Source organism: Crotalus tigris, unplaced genomic scaffold, assembly GCF_016545835.1.
Source record: "Crotalus tigris isolate CLP2741 ecotype Arizona unplaced genomic scaffold, ASM1654583v1 scf7180000024471.848039, whole genome shotgun sequence".
NCBI classification, from domain to species: Eukaryota; Metazoa; Chordata; class Lepidosauria; order Squamata; family Viperidae; genus Crotalus; species Crotalus tigris.
This window is the reverse complement of record NW_024100642.1, coordinates 687,817-709,165: the sequence shown is the minus strand read 5'-3', so window position 1 is coordinate 709,165 and position 21,349 is coordinate 687,817. Positions and strand designations below refer to the sequence as shown.

General features: G+C 42.9%; 1 protein-coding gene across 1 annotated transcript in view; it reads right to left on the bottom strand.

The window, feature by feature from the left end:
- SUGP1 (SURP and G-patch domain containing 1) overlaps window positions 1–20,530 on the bottom strand; it is a 30,417-nt gene extending 9,887 nt beyond the window's left edge. The window contains exons 1-9 of the mRNA XM_039332998.1: window positions 20,429–20,530; window positions 16,442–16,613; window positions 14,575–14,672; window positions 13,024–13,248; window positions 9,608–9,731; window positions 9,254–9,363; window positions 6,230–6,353; window positions 2,786–3,168; window positions 1,607–1,713 (exon numbers count right to left, since the gene is read on the bottom strand). Coding sequence (XP_039188932.1) covers window positions 1,607–1,713; window positions 2,786–3,168; window positions 6,230–6,353; window positions 9,254–9,363; window positions 9,608–9,731; window positions 13,024–13,248; window positions 14,575–14,672; window positions 16,442–16,613; window positions 20,429–20,453 — 1,368 coding nt within the window. The 5' untranslated portion in view covers window positions 20,454–20,530. The remainder of the gene's footprint in view (window positions 1–1,606; window positions 1,714–2,785; window positions 3,169–6,229; window positions 6,354–9,253; window positions 9,364–9,607; window positions 9,732–13,023; window positions 13,249–14,574; window positions 14,673–16,441; window positions 16,614–20,428) is intronic.
- Window positions 20,531–21,349: the final 819 nt, after the last annotated feature.

The following is a 21,349-nucleotide window of genomic DNA, read 5'->3' as shown; positions in this document are numbered from 1 at the left end:
AAATAGAACAGAACAGAATAATGAAAGAATGGAATATAACATAATAGAATTAGAACAGAATAGAATAGAAATTTAGAATAGAACAGAACAGAATAGAAATAGAAGAGAACAGAACAGAACAGAATAATGAAAGAATGGAATAGAATAGAATAGAGTAGAGTAGAGTAGAGTAGAGTAGAGTAGAGTAGAGTAGAGTAGAGTAGAATAGAAATAGAACAGAACAGAATAATGAAAGAACGGAATATAACATAACATAATTAGAACAAAATAGAATAGAAATTTAGAATAGAACAGAATAGAGTAGAAATTTAGAATAGAACAGAATAGAAATAGAATAGAACAGAATAATGAAAGAACGGAATAGAATAGAATAGAATAGAACAGAACAGAATAAAAATAGAACAGAAATACAATAGATTCCTTCCACATCATTCAAACCCTTCCCAACTAGAAGGAAGACGTCCCAATTAGCCCCTATTTCACAATTCTTGCTTTGCAGAGCCAGGAAGAAGCCAGATAGCAGCTGCTTAAATCTTTCAAACCTCAGGCCATAGTCTCATTCATATAATACAGCGTTTGCTGAATAAATTAGTTATTTGCATTTGTACAATACAGTAAGCCACAAACATGGTATTACACATCAAAAACATTAGGTTTGCATAATATGCTAAGGCAAAACATGTGTAAACCTACTCTATAAGACTCTAGGAAACAATGGGGCATATTTGGCTAACATGGCCATAACAGAAAACTTCTGTGTCTTTTTGGCTTGGAGAATACTGTTAATATAGCTAGTCTAATAAAAGTAGCTTTAAGTCTACACAGTGTCTGTTTCTATTACTTAGTCTTTTCTACCTTAGAAGGCTGACATCGATCTTGTAAGTCTGAATGTGTTTCCTTCCTCCCTTTTTTAGCTTCATATTAATGGGGAGAGGCTCTCTGAGGCATTTCCATACACCACTTCCTTGGTCTGGGCTTAAGGCTGGTTTATCTGATTGATGTATTGATAATGGATTCTCTTTCTGTCCTTCAAGGTCATCTTCTATACTACCTACCTACCTACCTACCTACCTACCTACCTACCTATCTTAATCCCACTTTATTTTTACAATAACTCAAGGCAGTGAACATATCCAACACACCTTCCTCCTCTTATTTTCCCCACAACAGCCATCTTAGGAGGTGAGTTGGGCTGAAAGAGAGTGACTGGCCCAAGGTCACCCTGCTGACTTTCATGGCTAAGGCAGGACTAGAATTCACAGTCTCCTGGTGACTGACCCAAAGTCACCCAGCCAGCTTTCATGCCTAAAGTGGGACTAGAACTTAGTCTCCTGGCTTCTAATCCTGGCCTTAACCCCTATATCAGGGGTTTTCAAACTTGGCCCTTTTATGACTTGTGGGCTTCAACTCCCAGAATTCCTCAGCCAGGCACACTTGGCTGAGGAATTCTGGGAGTTGAAGTCCACAAGTCATAAAAGGGCCAAGTTTGAAGACCCCTGCCCTAGATCAACACAGAGAAAACTGGATGGCAGCAGCAGAGACACAAAAACTAAAAAACGCAGTAGCCCCAACAAGCTCCCACCAGAACAATGTGACCTTTATATACCTCTTGCTGCTCCTTCAGCTGCTTCTTCTGCGCATCTGACAGCTCTGTCACACCCACCAATCCAACTGGCTTCCCCTTCTCGTAGCCAAGTCCCTTGAGGTCCTGGACTGGAGAAGACAGAGAGATTAGAAGAGTTAACTTGCTCCTCCACTGCAACCCTCTTCCCAACTATTGTTGCTTAAAAGCACCCTACTATTCTCTATGGTAGGCCAGTATCTCTGATCCAGGTGCATCAAGCAGCATTTTAGTCTTAACATTCTAGAATATGTCAAACTCGCGGCGTTACATGACGTTGTGCAACGTATCGGGACGGTTTTGCCATTGCCAGCAATGGGGTGGGTGCGGCTTCCGGATGATGCATCCGGCCCGCGGGACAGCAGTTTGACACCCATTCTAGAAGATGCTCCTTCTTTGGTTGTTCTTGAATGTGGTGCATAGCTACCATGACAAGGCGTGTTCATGAGAATCAAGTAAATTCTCCGGTATTTTTCCCAGCCCTATAGCATAGTTCATCTCTGACTGCCTTATAAGGGTTAACCCTCTCCATAAAGAGAATTAATCTTAATAGCTCTGAGGCTAAGGCTCTTAACAGCCAGAGGCAAGGCCATGTTGGGGCTTAAAAAAACATCAGTGGAGCAGATGCGAAGATCCCATTACAGGCAGTCCTCAACTTATGACCATAATAGAGGCTGCCCATTAGGGCCAGAAGTCATGATGTTGTAAAAACAGGTTGGTTATGTAATTATTATTTTTTTCAAGTGGACGGATGCTATGATTTGCTATGGGGATGATTTCACTGAAAAGTGGAAGTGCCTTAAAATGCCGTAAAGTGTAGTCATGGGCCCACAGGATTCTGCAAATGGCTCTAAATGTATCCACCCTGCCCAGTACTCAAAGTTCGGTCACATGATCCTGTGGGTGGAGGGCTCCCCGACCGTCGCAACTTCAAATGGGGGTTGTAAGTAGCCCCAAGGTAGAGCTGTTCTGAGTTTGAATGGTTGTAAGCGACCGGTCGTAAGTCAAGGACTACCTGCCCAGGTGTCAACAAAATGAAGCTGCTTCTCTAGCGCCACCCTCTGCTTCCAGTAAAACTGGAGGAGATAACTCACCCCCACCCCCGCAAGAGCTCCCTCAGAAGTCCCAGCTCTGCCCTGGTTTTAAAACACAACAAGAGCTAACCAGACAAGGGGGTTGGCGACAGCTCCTGTGTCTGCTGAGCAAGCTCTGGAGGAGGTAAGTCCACCTTCTCCTCCTCTGGGCCCCACCGGCTTTTCCGTTTTTTCTTCACACTGGATGTGGCTACCTGCTTCGGCAGAGAAACCGTGGGTACAGGTGTTGAAGAGGAGGAGGAGGAGGAGGAGGAAGAGCAGGAGAAGGAGGAGGAGGAGGAGGAAGAGGAAGAAGAAATGGAAGAGGAAGCCCCTCCCTCAGAAGAGGCCTTGCGCTTCAGGTTGGCTTCCGATCCTGGTGGCATGCCCTCCATGTTACTGTTTGCTTTCCGGAATTCCTCCAGCTTCTGTCGGTAATACTTGTATCCAGAACTATTGGGCTCGTACAAAAATCTGCAAGCATACACAAAACAAAAAAAGGGTGTCAGCTGCCACCTCATACCTGCACTTCACTACTATTCAGTATCAGTTGCTGTGAACCCTAGTGGGGGGAGGGGGCTGGATGGGAGGGGGGGATGCTTCAAGAGAAACGTTCACTATTAGTTATCTCTCCGAGGTGGGCTTCGAAATTAACCCGGTTGGGAACGGGACACAGCTGCATACCGAACCTACGTCTGAAGTGACCACCTTTAATCAGTTCAATCAATCAGAATAGAGCTGGAAGGGACCTTCAAGGTCTTCTAGTCCAACCCCCTGCTCAAGCAGGAGACCCTATACAATTTCAGACAAGTAACTGTCCAGTCTCTCCTTAAAAACCTTCACTGATGAAGCACCCATAACTTCTGACAGCAAGCTGTCCCACTTATTAATTGTTCCCACCATTAGGAATTTTCTCCTTAGTTCTAGGTTACTTCTCTACTTAGTTTCCATCCATTGTTTCTTGTCTTGTCCACTTCTGGTGCTTTGGGAAATAGATTGGCCCCCTCTTTTTTGTGGCAACCCCTCAAAACATCTTGTCTATACTGATCCCATCCCTTCCTCAACCTTATAAAACTCAATAAAACTTTATTAAAAAAAAACATTTTGTCCGAATTTGATTGGACATGGGGGGGCAGTAATGGGAGACATCGTTCAGCTCTGGCTATGCACTAACCGTTAATTCGCTTGACTTCTAGTAAACTATACCTTTCTCAGCAAATGGGAGTTAAGCATCGTTCTTAAGTAGAGGGTCAAGCTGCAGACCAGATGCCTGAAGTGACCGTTCTAAAAACATCTTGTTTGAAGTTGACTGGACGTGGTGGGCCAGTAATGGGAGGCAACTAAGGCAGGGGAAACTTAAGACTTGGGGATTTGGGGATGCGATTTTCAATTCTGGCTATGAGCTACTATAAGTCACTTGACCCCTAGTAAACTGTACCTTTCTTAAAAAATGGAATTTAGGATGTTTTAGAGTAGGGGTCCTCAACCTTGGCCCTCAACCTTGGCAACTTTAAGACTTGTGGACTTCAACTCCCAGAATCCCTCAGCTGGCTGAGGGATTCTGGGAGTTGAAGTCCACAAGTCTTAAAGTTGCCAAGGTTGAGGACCCCAGTTTTAGAGGATCAAGCTGAGACAGGTCTGACAAAGAGGCAATAAATCCAGCAAGTTGTCATTTACAGAGACAATACATCCAATAGCTTATCAGGATTTTCAGCAGGGCACGGCTATTTTCCTTCCTTGCTGAAAAAAGGCTGCTAGTGAACCTGTAAGTGTATTTCTATTTCCATAACAGGAATCGCCAATTCTGCAATACACACATACAGACACCCCCCCCTTTCCGAATTCAAATCTGAAGCATCTTAAAAGTTAAAAGCAACTGCAATAGAAGCATGCGTTTCCTACAGAAAACAGGTTTATGGCTTGACTTTTTATTCAGTAACTGATCACATACAGGTAGTCCTCGACTCACAATTTCTTTAGCGACCCCTCAAAAGTTACAACGGCACTGGGAAAAAGGGACTTACGACCGTTTTTCACAGTTACCACCTTTGCAGCATCCCCAGGATCATGGGATCAAAATTCAGATGCTTGGCAGCTCGCTCCTATTTATGACTGTTGCTGTGTCCCAAGGTCACGGGATCACTTCTTGCAGATCTTCTGACAAGCAAAGTCAGTGGGGAAGCCAGATTCACTTAACGACCGGGTACCAATTGAAGCAATTCACTTAACAACCGTGACAAGATAGATCATAAAATGGGGCAAAACTCACTTAACATCTTAGCAACCCAAATTTTGGGCTCAGTTGTGGTTTCAAGTCGAGGACTACCTGTATTCTCTATAGAGCGTTGATCAAACCATAATTTGATTTAAACCAAGATGACACACTTGGATACAAAATCAGGCTCAGGCCTGAATGCAAATTTAAACCATTTATCCATCTAAGTACACATAAAAGCAGAGAAGGATGCATTTGGATGTTCAGTCTGAACAGGCAGTGATCATGGCACAGGTGGCTAGATTCTGCGCAGCAGCACTGGGGATTCGCCAGAAACATAAACAAACATTTTAGATCTTTTTTAATAATCTTTTATAATCAATTACATTGCATATTTTTATCCAGCATTAGACTATAGTCCAGTGATGGAGAACCTTTTAGAGACCAAGTGCCCAAACTGCAACCCAAAACCCACTTATGCATCATCGAGTGCTGGGTGGGTGTGGCCAATTGGGTGGGCGTGGCTGCGGTGGTAACGGCAGACCGGGTGGGACTAAAAAGTTCAATCAATCAATTCCAACTTTGCAAGATCTTTTTCTTCCCGCGAGAAGTTGAAATTGACTGATTGAACCTTTTTTTTTTTTTTTTGCACATGGCAGCAGAGGCCTAAAGCGAAAAGGTTTTATAAAGCCCAGCTGAAGGCCTAGGACTGGGACAACGGCGCACGTGCCCACAGAGAGGGCTCTAAGTGCCGCCTCTGGCACTCGTGCCATAGGTTCGCCACCACTATAGTCAATGTATTTTTATTGTCAGGTCAATATGATTCAGTTTTTCTGAAGCTAGCTAGTTTTTTTTTATGCTGTCTGTAAAACTAGGCAGATCTTGGTCACCCACTGATTACATCATTCATGGTAATATATTGCTCTGTCTTTTTGTGTTGGTTCCGTTCCGTTTTATTTTATTTGAATGTTGAATTTACGCGTTGGCCTTCGGCTGTAATAATAAATTGATTCTTGATTCTAGCATTGCTATGGTTTTGGAGAAAACTGTTACTGGCATCATTGCAACTTTGTGCTTTTTATCTTAACACAGAATGAAACCAAGATCTGATTCGTCAAATGTCCAGGGTTTTTTTTGGCGCGGGGGGGGAGGAACTGGTCCTTTTCATGGCCCCCCCAATGCCCTGAAATCAGTGAAGGAAAAAAGCTCAAGTGCTAAGGAAGCTCATCAAACACGTTTGTAGGTTTTCAGCATTTTAAAACCATTTGGGGAAAAGCTGGCATCTCTGCCAGGGTCTCCCTTCTCACCGGCCTGCTTTACCTGAATGACTGATTGTCTCGGTGGTTTTTCAGGGCAACCATTTCCACCACAGGGCCGCCGTCGGCCACAAACCGAGCCAGCTTCTCCGCACAGTCCTTGGTCTCTTCATCCTCTGGGGGTGAAACTTTAAGCAGGCTGTCAGTACGGTGTCCCCAACTCACACACCCAACAGTCACAAGATTAATCTGGCTTTAAGGATCCCAGAGGGTGGGAATAAGTGGGAAGAGGATGGTTGAAATGATTGCTTTGTTTCCCCTTTTTCTTTATAAATGCAAGTTAGGAAAAAAAAATGGAACTAGCCTGTGACACTGCTGGAAAAAAGACTGGGAGGCTAGCCTGGAATGTGGAAGTGATATGGAGGTTTTCTCAAGCAGGCCCTTAAATAGCTGCAAAGGCTAAGAATGATACTCTAGTACAGGGGTAGGCAACCGAGGCTCTTTTATGACTCGTGGACTTCAACTCCCAGAATTTCTGAGCCGGCCATGCTGAGGGGACAGGAAGAGTTTTCCAAGCTGAGCCATGCTGGCTCAGAAATTCTGGGAGTTGAAGCCCACGAGTCATAAAAGAGCCAAGGTTGCCTACCCCTGTCTAGTGCATTGTTTCTCAAGCTTGGCATTTTTAAGATATATGGGCTTCAACTTCCACAATTCCCTAGCCAGCACGGCTGGCTGGGGAATTCTGGGAGTTGAAGTCCACACATCTTAAAGGTGTCAACATTGAGAAGGCTGCTCTAATGAAACCTCAGTGCAACGGATTAATCTATCCTGATTAATGCCATCTGGATTACAGAAAGAGCACAAATCATTATGGCAACATACTTTCCAATTTAATGGACATTCAAAAATTACCAATACCCCAGCCCCTGAATTAATTTGGTAAGACAAAAGCTTTCAATATTTTGAAGGTGCAATGCTGGGAAACATTTTAATTTCATTCAATCTAGACCCCCGCTTTCCCTTCCAATGACTACTACTTTAATGATCTGAATTTTGCATAGGGCATATTGAGGGATGCAGGGTGGTAATGTAATAAGTTAAAAGTCTGTGTATTTTAAGCACCAATATTCCCCTTTTGATATCCAAACCACATTGCTAATATGCCAGGTTCTGTTTTGCCTAGAAACCAGCCTAGAAAAGTTGTTTTTTTTAAAAAAAAAGCTATAATTCAGGCAGCTATGTCTGAGGTATCTGAAGTGTGATCTGACTCCTCACTTTCCATTTTCCATTTTTCTGACTGTAAATCTACCAGGCAAAGCAAGATACACACGTTGAACATAACAGAATTCTTCTTTAGCTAACAATCAGAAAAAAACTCCATTCTTCTGAATTTTCAAATACAACCGGTATAATTTAAGTAAAGGTAGTCCTCGATTTACGACTGTAATTGAGCCCGGTTTTATAGTTGAAAGTTTTGCTGGTCATTAAGTGGGTTATCATGAGACAAGCTTTTTTTTTTTTTGCAGTGGTTGTTAATTAAGTTAATGCTGCAGTCATTAAGTGAAGACGATTGGTACTGGGTGGGATTTTTTGCCGGAAACCAGAAATAAATGCTGGTTTGGGGCAAAAAAAGTTGTCAATTGTGGTCATGTGACCATAGGTCACTGCAAACGCCATAAATGTGGGCCAGTTACCAAGCATTCAAAATGTGATCATGTGACACTGAGAGGGAGGAGGGGCAGCCCTCAGAACTTTGAATCCAGGCTGTAAGTATTTTCGGGATCCGTCATAAGTTGAGGACTACTTTTATCATTTTAACTTTTCAAATTACTTTTCCACATGTATTCTTTCAATTAAGTTGTGAGCTATTTTTTTTTCTAAAAAGAAATCCTCAGAATCTAGAATTTTTTTTTCAAAAATCAGAATTTTAAGAATCATTTTTTTTAAAAAAAAAAATCCGAATTCAGACAGGAAATTGTTAAAAAAAATAACTAAAATAATCCTCTTCTCCCAAAATGTATCAGAACGAAACACAAGCTCAAACATGGGGAACTTAAAATGGCTAACAGTAGCAAAGTCCAGGCTGCATTGAAGTTCTAAAAACTCATAAATGTTGTAATTTAAATCTAGGCAACAACTGAGTCCAGCAGCTTGAACACCCAGTCTGTAACTACTATGGTTTTGCTACTAATTGTTAGGTAACCAGCATTTAAGTTCCATTTGCTACCTCCACTATTTTGCCATGTCAGGGTCTTGTGGGAATTATGACTGAGTGTGTAGCCACCCCAGACTTCTTGGGGAAGGAAACACTGGCAGAGCCAAAGGGCACTACAGACTATGTCAGTCAACCCAGCAGGCAAATTTTTGTCCTGCAATATAGAGCAGGAATTCTGGTCTTATTTGCTATCACATCATTAGCAGGTTTCTTATTATTCCTAGCTTAATGTCATAGGAGAGAATGTTATCTGCATCCTGAAATGTGTGTTATCAGTGCTTGATTTTACGCATTGGCATACCAATTTATATCAATCCATTAGACAAAAACCAATAATTTTGAAACATAGTTTACTTCAGAGATGATGGATATAATGCAGCGTGGGCACGTTCTTTGTGTAAAAGAAATGCAGGGTAAGGAGAATGAGGCTGCATGTACCTATTAATTAATTGGGGGACAAATTGAAATGCATCCCATCTCCTTAGCTCTATCACAGGGGTCTTCAAACTTGGCCCTTTTATGACTTGTGGACTTTAACTCCCAGAATTCCTCAGCCAGGCACCCTGGCTGAGGAATTCTGGGAATTGAAGTCCACAAGTCATAAAAGGGCCAAATTTAAAGACCCCTGCTTTATCACATTCATTTTAACTACCCAATATAAGTGGACTGCCTGATCACAACACTGTAAGCCGAGGTCTCTCAACTTTGGCAACTTTAAGACGCATGGACTTCAACTGCCAGAATTCCTCAACTAGCCATGCCGGCTGGGGAATTCTGGGAGTTGAAGTCCACACGTCTTAAACTTGCCGAGATGGGGGGAACCCTGCTGTAAGTGAAGTGAACGACTTATGAAGCTGTGAAACATCGTCTCACCTTTCTGAGAAGGGGAGGTCTCCTCTACGTGAGCTTGGCCTTTCTTCCACATCTCAGCCAGTTTCTTTCTGTAGTAGAGAAATTCTGGGCTGTTCTTATCGTGTAGGAACCTGAAAGCAGGAAAAAAGGGCGAACGATGTATTTAAGGCTGCTTTGGGGATGGGGACAGGCGGCTGCAGACCAAGATATCTCCAGGTCCCCAAAGTAGGAAAGGCTGATGGTCCTGGATATGCCCTGGGAGGAGAAGGGAAGTCCCATTGATGGAACACCAGAAGCCTAGGGCTTTTGGTGAAGAGTATGGACCCAATCCCTATCAGGGGAACCCCGCCCAGGGAGAAACAGGAAGCAACCTACGCAAATACTGGGTTATCCTTGCAGTCTTCCAGGGCGACCTTCTCCATTTCTGGGCCCCCTTCGGCCACCACCTTGGCCAGCTTCTCAACGATTCGGCGGGTCCGGATGTCCTCTGGGGGGCAAACTTTAAGCAGGCTGTCAGTACAGGGGGCTCTCTACTCACACACCCAACAGGCACATTACCTCTAAGAGCCATGAGTCGGCAGGGAGAAGGCAGGATGGGGAATGAGAAGAGGAGGAAATGGAGACATGGTGGACAGCAACGTAAGCCTGACGCTTTTAATCCGGGCAGGGAGAAAGGAAGGTACGTGGGAAAGAAACATGGTAGGGCTGAGGTTCATACATCTTCAGGTTTGGCGCAATAGCTACTAGATTCACCCAGGGCCCGAGGCAGCTTCTGCAACAACAGAACCCAATGCCAAATCAGATCTTTGATCTGAGCTTGTGAAAGGACAGGGCCTCAGAACCCAGGGCCCCAAAACCTGCAGGGAGAAAGGCTGAGATTCATCATTGAGATCCTTCATTGAGGAGTCCTCGGGGCTCTCTGAGCTCGGTTGTTTTCTTGGAAGACATTTTATTACCCAAACTAAGTAACATCATCAGGGCTAGTGATCGTTATCGGTGCTAGAAAACACCCAAATTCAGAGAGCACCAAGGACCCCCCCCTCGCTTCAACCCTGAGCTACAAATATTCTCCTTTATTGGTATCATCGCCCTTGAACACCTGTGAGAATTATACAAGGAGTTTAATTTCTCAGGTGTCCCAAAGAGAAGGCTACCAATGAAATAGAAGCTTTGCTATCTGCATTAAGGCAAGGTTGAAGAAAACTGCAACCCCGGTTATTGCTAAATAATTAACTCATAGCATCCCAACAACAGAATGTGCTGGCTGAGGCTACTGGAATTCAGCCACAGGTTCCCATATACCTTCCGATTTCAGGTAATGGCACCGGATTATACAGTCCTGTTCTGAAATCCAGGAATGGCCGCCCAGATTAAATGAGGAATGCAATCTTTCCTTGATTCTAGTGAAGTGAACCAAAGTCAAATGGGGAAGTTTATTTTATTTATTTTATTTATTTATTTATTTATGAGACTTATATACCACTTTAAGTGCAAGCACTCTCTAAGCGGTGTACACCAGTAAGCAATGTATATATATATATATTTACATTGCCCCCAACAATCTGGGTCCTCATTTTACTTACCCCGGAAGGATGGAAGGCTGAGTCAACCTTGAGCCGGTGAGATTTGAACCGCTGACCTGCTGAACACAGTCAGCTAAAGTGGCCTGCAGTACTGTACTCTAACTGCTGCGCCACCTCGGCTCAGGGGAGTCTTGCTTCTCCCCTTGATAGTGCCTAAACTGGCCCATTTTTCCTGGCAGAAGTCCAGCTAGAGCCGGCCTTCAACCCTCCGTGTCTGCCTGGTTGTGGAAGAATGGAATTAAAAGAAATTTAGCTTCTGCTTTTAAGTACTGAAGCTTCCTGTGTCATCTGAATCAGGAATTAGGGTTGATGGAAACTAAGGTTAGTTTAAATATATCAGCTTCACAATTAGATAAAACTTGTTTAAATGTAATGCTGATTAATTTTAACTGACCTGATAAATAGGGGTCAGTTAAAATCTCCTGGTTAGATGCAAGGGAGATGAGATGTCTGATTTGAAGGAATGTAACATCTTAATGTAACATTAATGTAACATCTGAATGCTGTCTGCTAGACTCCTATTCTGAATATCTCTCATAGTTGTCTGTTCAAATGAACTCATCTTCTTGAGTTGTTGCAATTGTCTTGGGCTGGGGAGAAGGCTGCTAGATATCCAAATTGTAATATGTTTTCAAAGCAGATTAGTGGTCAGGGGCAAGTTTCATGAAAGCTACACAGTCCTAGCTGTGAAAGTAACCTCGTCTGCCACAAGATACACTATTCCCTTGCACCATGATGTCAGACTGTTCTGTTAAGCATTACAGAGGGAAAAACTGAAAGAACCAATTTTTCGGTATGATCTGCTGAATAATCAAAAAAGGGTTGGATTTGTACATCATAAAAATAACAATAACTCTTTAGTTGTCCTAGACCAGGGGTAGGCAACCTGGGCTCTTTTATGACTCGTGGACTTCAACTCCCAGAATTCCTGAGCCAGCCAATTCTGGGAGTTGAAGTCCACGAGTCATAAAAGAACCCAGGTTGCCTATCCCTGTCTTAGACCTAGGAGCTGTGATGGTGCAGTGGTTAGAATGCAGTATTGCAGGCTAACTCTGCCCACAGCCAGGAGTTTGATCCTCACTGGCTCACAGTTGACTCAGCCTTCCATCCTTCCAAGGTCGGTAAAATGAGGAGCCAGATTGTTGGGGGCAAAAGGCTGACTCTGTAAACTGCTTAGAGAGGGCTGTAAAGTTTTATTGCTATGGCTAGATACTCAGTGACCAGGTAGAAATCATCCTTTCTTAGCAAGGATATGGAAGTGGTTGGTTACTGCTGTCATAACATTTTAACCTATTTTTTTTAAAAAAAAAAACACAATAGCCACAAGCTAGTTAGTTTAGCATGTGGCACAGGCCAAGCATACTTAGACGGTTTAGCTTAGTGTAAACCATGGATGAATTCATCTTAACTATGCTGGCAAACACAACTTATAGGTTACCATAATGTCTGCCAATGGCCTGATTTATGTGCCAGGTTAACCATGAGGAGGTTGAGCCTAGTGTGATATCTGAACCAGGGATATGAATTAAATTGTACTTAAGGAGGAGCACCCTCACCATGATTTGAAAATATAGTCTGAGATAAATTTATCCACCGAACATATAATTTAGACCAGTGTTTCTCAAACCTGGCCAAACTTTAAAATGGGTGGATTTCAATTCCCAAAATGCATACTGGCTGGGGAATTCTGGGAGTTGAATGCCCAAGGCTAAGAAAGATGGATCCAGATTCCAGAGTGTTACTGAAATCTAAACAAGATCTGGCCCTGATTTGTCATTTTGCCCTGCACCAATTCTGTGGCTTAATATGTTGTGCAAATATATTCAGTGATTGATTATAGGACCTTTTAGCCTACAGCTGTCTTTTGACTTAGTTACTGAATCACAGTGAAATCATTCCACTTTTTAAATTCCCCCCCCCCCTTTTCTCTCTGCTATCTTTTCCACAAAACTACCCTAGCAGGATGCTAATGCATACATCTTGCTCAGCATTTGAGCAAATGTTTTTAGCTCGTAAACAAAACACAGGTCTTTTTAAAAAAAAAAAAAAAAAAAAACACCTAAGCACTTTTAGCATCTTCTGTTCGATCCATTTTTTAAAAAAACAAAGTACTGAATTAATTCAGGGCAGAAGCCTCGCCTGTTTAGGGGTTCCGTGATTACAGATGGCATTGCAGAGAAATGGATGACATCCCACCAAGAAACTTACTTTTGATTTCCAGCCATTGCTCATAATCCTCTTCTTCTTCGTCGTCTGGCGACTGGAAAACACTCAGGCGATTCGTTACCGGGGTCTGCTTGGAATGCGTGTAGTTTTTGACTTGATTCAACATGCTGCTCACGCTGAGATTGGGACGCTTGCCAGTCAAGGTGGGTTTCTTCACTGTACTTGCAGGGGGAGGATGGGATGTTTCTGTGGAACTGGAAGAAGCACCTATACAATTGAAAGGGGTGGGGAGATGGAAAGACTGATGTGATACAGCATTAGGAGAATAAGGCTACTTCAGATCCCTGCTCAGATCTCTCAAGGATGCCTTAGCCAAGTAATTTTAGTCACCTTCCTTCCCACGCATTTACAACATGGAAAGATTGGGGCCTTCCTTAGAGAACAAGAGGACCTTGCTGGATCAGCCCCCCTCCCCCCCAAAAACCCCCTCAAAATCTGGAGTCATGTAGTAGTGCTCAATGAAAGGTATTCCTCAAATTTATCAATGTGGACGACAGGGCAATTCATCCTCTTTCTCTGTTACTTTGTCCAATCCACTTTTAAAACTAAATGGATTGGGGGTTATCATCACCTCTGACAGGGCCGTATCAATGCGGGTTTTTTTTGCTTGAAAGAAACAACACAGGGCTCTGAAGAAATACAAGATGTCATAAAACAACACTGTATAGTGACGATTAGGACTGGAATTGCTGTCATTAAGTGATGGGTTGGTAAAGTGCAGTGCCACGTGACCACATGGCTTAGCAACCGCAGTTCCTACAATCCCGGGTGCTGTTGTGCAAGGCCAGCGTGGGTCTTTAAGCAAGGATGTCACGTGACCAAAATTTCTGATTTCCGGCTGGCTTTCCCATTGACTTTGCTGGTAGGAAATCAACAGGGAACACTGGAAATCACAATCATGTGACTGCAGGGATGCTGCAACAGCTGGAACTTAGAGGACCAGTTGTAAATCCCCCTCATTCAGTGCCATCACAGATTTGTAATGGCCCAGCGTCACTCGGGTGAGATGGGCAGTGTAGAAATTTAATACATACCCACCTACCTCTCTGCCTGTACTCTATTTCCAACTTCCTTAGCAGCAGGAAAACATTAGCAGCAAATCTTTTCCTCTTCATTTTCCACATTGGAGACAGCAGTTATGAGTATGCATAGCCATCTCCCCAAAAGTAACTTCCCAAATAAGTGTGAAACTTAAGTTTTATTTTAGGTATATTGGAAATATTAATTTTTCATTTACAAGAAACAGTTTTATTTTTTCGAATGAAGGTCAATATACACGTCCCAGGATAATGTTACTGGATCCAATCTGGGTCAGTCACTGGGACCAGAGGTTTAGTCTTCCGAGCTTTCGGATTCGTGCTGGAGCCCATCTTCAACAGTGTACTTTTGTTTAGTTGCCCATCCTAAGTGCTTGCCTCTTAATCAGGGCGGTTTTTTAACGGGTTCCACGGTGTGAGGAACCTCTTCTGAAACTCCGATTCTAGATCAACAAGTGTTAATGTGGCAGAACAAAACAAAACCCCTTGCCACTACCTTGTTTTTCCTTCTGTAGCTTCAGGAACTGCTGGAGGAAGCTGCCATCATTAGCAAATTTGTTGGAAACACCACTTTCGCCATCACCGCTATCGTCACTTAAAGAGAAAGTGAGAAAGGATATTAAAAGTTGCAACACAGTATTAGGATTTGTTTCTCTATAAGCCCATCCACTCCATCTTCCAGTATTGGGAAAGTGTTTGAGGTGTTGGTTCTGACTTTTAAAGGCCTACATGGCATGAGCTCAGGATACCATGCTCCTATAGGTTACCTATGGAATTCTTTACCCCATTACTTCAGCCTATGCTACATGGACAACCATTGAAGATATGTTGTGGACCCCATCAGCTAAAGAATTTTGACTGGTGGGGTCATCATCATCATCATGTTGGAAGGGACCCTGGAGGCCATCTAGTCCAACCCCCCTGCTCAGGCAGGAAACCCTATACCATTTCAGACAAATGGCTGTCCAATCTCCTCCTCTGCCATTCCTCCACCCTATGGAACATTCTCTCCCCAGAGGGTTGGCAGACCCCCACTCTCCTGGCCTTTTGGAAAGGTTCAAAGATCTGACTCTGCAGCCTTGCTTGGGGATCACATAGGAGCAAGCAGCTAGGGGGTTGGTTAGTGCTTTGAAGGCCCTCCCCACACCTTTTAACGTTGTTAGTATAGTTTTTAAAATCTTAATCTGTGTTAATTTTAATGTTTTAATATTTTAATTATTTTTCTCCCTGTTTGATCATTTGTAAGCCGCCTAGAGTCACCTGACAGGGGAGATGAGTGGCATAAACATGTAATAAATAAACTTTTTAATATTATATTTTAACCATCTTTGTCACACTGCTCAGCGTTGCACAGTGAGGGAGATGGGCAGTTTCCTGGATGGATGGATGGATGGATGGATGGATGGATGGATGGAGTATGTCACTGATATCTTTTCTTTCCCAGCTAATAGTTGAGCCACTCTCATCTGAGGAAAGGGCTGACTTGTTAGTTACTAGATTAGCGTAACATGCTAAGCCAAAAGGCGGCTGATTGGTTTATGGCTCTTGCAATTGAGTTAAATCAATAAACCACCATTTGGCACATTGTGCAAGCTCAGCCTATGGGAAACAGGAGACAGTTTTGGTCACCACGATATAAAAAAGATGTTGAGACTCTAGAAAGAGTGTAGAGAAGAGCAACAAAGATGATTAGGGGACTGGAGGCTAAAACATATAAGGAACGGTTGCTGGAATTGGGTAGGTCTAGTTTAACGAAGAGAAGGACGAGGGGGGACAGGATAGCAGTGTTCCAGTATCTCAGGGGCTGCCACAAAGAAGAGGGAGTCAAGCTATTCTCCAAAGCGTCTGAAGGCAGGAAAAGAAGCAACGGATGGAAACTGATCAAGGAGAGAAGCAACCTAGAACTAAGGAGAAACTTCCTGACAGTTAGAACAATTAACCAGTGGAACAACCTGCCTCCAGAAGCAGTGAATGCTCCAACACTGGAAGTTTTTAAGAAGAGACTGGGCAGCCATTTGTCCGAAACGGTATAGGGTTACCTGCCTGAGCAGAGGGTCGGACTTGATGACCTCCAAGGTCCCTTCCAACATTCTTATTATTATTATTATTATTAAATCTGAGGGCTCATACGCATAGGCTAGTTATTGTTCTGCCTCGCAAAAGTTCTCCAATGTTATAGAAAATTTTCTTTCACACCACCTTACCCTCTCGGGCCCTTTTATTAATCATACCAAGGCTAAGCAATACACAACCAATACACAACCCTTCCATCACCAATTCACATTCTTTTCTGTTACTGACCCCACCATCGCCTGTTTATTACAATTATGTCAGAATGATACTTAAGAGTCAATTCTACATACTCGCTCCCCTGTGAAACCTGCTGGGCTGGCAAGTGGTTCTGTTTGGCTTGCCGCTCCATCTTGGCTTCGATTTCCCGCTTCTTCTGAGCAATCAGCTTCTCCTGATGGAGGATGTTGACGTTGGTCTTCACTGATTTGGGCATCGCAACTCCAAACCACCGGCTGGCTTTCCCTGGTTAGCAAGAAGAGGGAACACAGAATCACTTTGCAAGACAAGGTTGATAGGATATAATTGCAAAGGAAGAGAGATCCTAAATGACAAGTTTCCCTTTCCTTCCACAAATGTAATAAGCACAATATTTAAGGATTAATAGCACTTTGGATTCCATCTCCCAAAAGTGCTATAATATGAATGTAGCACCTCCCTGCTTTAAGCTGTTGCATCTGCCAATAATGTTCTAATTTTCATTTTATCTGCTACTTTTTACTGGATTGTGTTATTTTTGTGCAGCAATTACATTAGCATTTTAATCTTACTGCATCCAATCTTATAGACCGATATTGTAAATTGCTATAGAACAACTTAACCTGAAAGTCAATGTAAAATCCCTTAGATAAATCAAGAATAAATGGCTAATAAAATATATTTTATGTCTTTTTAAAAATCTAAGAAACTGAGGTCTGATCAGAGTATTTTGCCAGAAATTTATTTTGTGCCAGAAATGACCAAGTTTCCTATACATCATGGGAAAAAAACTGTTCCTGATCCTGCATACTTTACCTTAGCAGTATAATGAAACATAGGTGGAACATCACAGAGATGCCATGTTATTCTTACAATTGTTGAAAAATGGGGCAGTCATTTGATTTGTTACAAGTCAGCTAAGGAGCTTTCCATCAACCAAAGATTTGAATATTCTTTTCTATATTCACATGCGCTGTGCTGCAGCAACTTTATGAACAGTTATTTAGTAGGTGGCTTGTACCACTAATACCCACTTTCAGTGATCAATAAGCTGAAAACACTTGGCATTATTTATATATTAAAATTTTTACCAGAATAATCAAAACAAAAATAACCTAGAACTAAGGAGAAACTTCCTGACAGTTAGAACAATTAACCAGTGGAACAACCTGCCTCCAGAAGCGGTTTCCTGCCTGAGCAGGAGGTTGGACTAGATTACCTCCAAGGTCTCTTCCAACTTTTATTATTATTATTATTATTATTATTATTATTATTATTATTATTATTATTATTACTACTACTACTACTACTACTACTACTATTACTACTACTACTACATTAAACATTTAAAAAGACAATTTCCCAGCCTAGTGAAGCTCCTTTCCTAGCCAATGACAATTGAGGAAAACAATAGCAACAATGACCTAATTGCCTATCATAGAAGTATAAGATCCCTTTTACAACATCTGAGGTAGATTAAGCTGAGAGTCCATGAATGGCCTAAAGCCACCCAGTGAATTTAAAGAGCCAAGAATGAATTTGAGTCTGCATCTCTGCAGTTTCTTGCAACACATCGTGTTAGTTTTGAGTACTACCAATATTGTCTCTGGTGCTTGTCAGTATGACTTTTCAAGTTACTTAGAATCTATTGAAGTAGCACAGAAATTTCAGTAAACAAAGAAATGTGAAATAAAACAGACTACACAAATACTTATCATGTATTAAATCAAGACATATTTGAATAACAGAATAACAAATTGGAAGGGACCTGGGAGGTCTTCTACTCCAACCCACTGCTCAGGCAGGAAACCCATTTCAGACATATGGTTGTGCAATTTCTTCTTAAAAACTTCCAGTGTTGGAGCATTCACCGCTTCTGGAGGCAGGTTGTTTCACTGGTTAATTGTTCTAACTGTCAGGAAGTTTCTCCTTAGTTCCAGGTTGCTTCTCTCCTTGATTAGTTTCCTTCCATTGCTTCTTGTCCTGCCTTCAGGCGCTTTGGAGAATAGCTTGACTCCCTCTTCTTTGTGGCAGCCCCTGAGATACTGGAACACTGCTATCCTGTCCCCCCTCGTCCTTCTCTTCGTTAAACTAGACCTACCCAATTCCAGCAACCGTTCCTTATATGTTTTAGCCTCCAGTCCCCTAATCATCTTTGTTGCTCTTCTCTACACTCTTTCTAGAGTCTCAACATCTTTTTTATATCGTGGTGACCAAAACTGTCTCCTGTTTCCCATAGGCTGAGCTTGCACAATGTGCCAAATGGTGGTTTATTGATTTAACTCAATTGCAAGAGCCATAAACCAATCAGCCGCCTTTTGGCTTAGCATGTTACGCTAATCTAGTAACTAACAAGTCAGCCCTTTCCTCAGATGAGAGTGGCTCAACTATTAGCTGGGAAAGAAAAGATATCAGTGACATACTCCATCCATCCATCCATCCATCCATCCATCCATCCATCCAGGAAACTGCCCATCTCCCTCACTGTGCAACGCTGAGCAGTGTGACAAAGATGGTTAAAATATAATATTAAAAAGTTTATTTATTACATGTTTATGCCACTCATCTCCCCTGTCAGGTGACTCTAGGCGGCTTACAAATGATCAAACAGGGAGAAAAATAATTAAAATATTAAAACATTAAAATTAACACAGATTAAGATTTTAAAAACTATACTAACAACGTTAAAAGGTGTGGGGAGGGCCTTCAAAGCACTAACCAGCCCCCTAGCTGCTTGCTCCTATGTGATCCCCAAGCAAGGCTGCAGAGTCAGATCTTTGAACCTTTCCAAAAGGCCAGGAGAGTGGGGGTCTGCCAACCCTCTGGGGAGAGAATGTTCCATAGGGTGGAGGAATGGCAGAGGAGGAGATTGGACAGCCATTTGTCTGAAATGGTATAGGGTTTCCTGCCTGAGCACCCAGTGAATTTAAAGAGCCAAGAATGAATTTGAGTCTGCATCTCTGCAGTTTCTTGCAACACATCGTGTTAGTTTTGAGTACTACCAATATTGTCTCTGGTGCTTGTCAGTATGACTTTTCAAGTTACTTAGAATCTATTGAAGTAGCACAGAAATTTCAGTAAACAAAGAAATGTGAAATAAAACAGACTACACAAATACTTATCATGTATTAAATCAAGACATATTTGAATAACAGAATAACAAATTGGAAGGGACCTTGGAGGTCTTCTACTCCAACCCACTGCTCAGGCAGGAAACCCATTTCAGACATATGGTTGTGCAATTTCTTCTTAAAAACTTCCAGTGTTGGAGCATTCACCGCTTCTGGAGGCAGGTTGTTTCACTGGTTAATTGTTCTAACTGTCAGGAAGTTTCTCCTTAGTTCCAGGTTGCTTCTCTCCTTGATTAGTTTCCTTCCATTGCTTCTTGTCCTGCCTTCAGGCGCTTTGGAGAATAGCTTGACCCACCTCCTCTTTGTGTCTATGGAAGACTACTATTAGGTCCTTCTTTTTGGGATCATTTGGTTAATGATCTATTCCAATTCTGCCCAACAAGATGCTTTTGTGGAATTGCATTGTTTGAATACAATAGCTATGGTTACCCATAACATTCACCACCTGATACGTTAACCATCCTGTCCTCTCTGACTTTCTTTCCTGCCCTCTCGAACCAAAACACTATAAATAATCCCCACAGAGAAGCTGTTCCAATTCCTAGGTCTTTTTTTTTTTTCATTTGCTCTCTTCTGCAGCTCCTCCAATCTCACAATGATATCCGGGGGGAAACCAGCAAATCAGCACACACAAAAATGGCAGGGCAGAAAACGACCACACGGCAAAAACAGACAGAGGAAGACAAGACCGCCCCCCCCCGTCATCGCGCGCCTGCCTGCCCCTGATGGGAACTGTAGTCCAGCACACACCTGGAAAACATTCAGACGGGGATGGTGGTCCCTCGCAACCGTTCATAAGCAGGCCAAAGGCCTACAAAGCCTAGCAAAGAAGCCACAACCGGACAAAGGGCGTCGTCTGTACGCCTTTTAAAAGATCGGGGAGGGGGGGCGGAAACACTTCCCGGCGACGGGGGAGGGAAAGCGGCGCTCCACCTGAGGGGCGAGACTCACCTGGCGCATCCTTGCTGCTCTCCATGGCTGCAGGCTGGCCCCTATCGCTTCTCCCACAATGCACTGCGGGCGGGTACTCACCCGGATGGGCCGGGAGGCAGGGCGGCGCGCTGCATTGTGGGAGAGGAGTAGACGCGCGTCCGCCACGCAAAGGAAAAAGCATGCCGGGTATTGTAGTCCGTAGACCTGCAGCGGCTGGAAAACGATCTCTCGGGGGAGTTTGAGAGTCTCTGGGAGACTATAATGCTACTGTTACATCCAAATTTCGAGTTTTATCTTGTCCAGGTATCTTATCCTGGAGCAGAGGGCAAGACAAGAAAGAAAGAATGGATGGAAACTAATCAAGGAGAGAGGCAACCTGGAATTGAGGACAAACTTCCTACCGGTAACAGTGTGGACAATTAATCAGTGGCTTGCCTTCAGAAGTTGTGGACGCTCCATCACTGGAGGCTTTTAAGAAGATGCTGAACAGCCATTTGTCTGAATTGGTGTTGGCCAGGGTCTCCTGCTTGACCTGGGGGCTGGACTAGAAGACCTCCCAGGTCCCTTCCAGCTCTATTCTGTCACATACCCGTCAGACGCTGTGTGGCACCGGCAAGAGGAAAAAAAAAATCGAGTAGTTCTCACTGGACTTGATAACCGACCGCAAAACTTCCCTTCGACTATTCTGAGCTTGACGAACTATATTTCTCATGATGCAAAAGGGGTTAAAGATCACTATTATTAAAGAGTGTCACATTTTTATTTTGAGATGTGTGCCCCCCTTCAAGTGGCCGCTTTCGAAATGACTTCTATGATCAAAAACATCACTCTTCATAACCATTAGAATCAAAGATCCAAGACTTTAACCATTATAAGCATTATAAAGCGAATGAGCGAACGCACTCTTCATTATTTGCTAAGGTTTTAAAAATAAGCTAT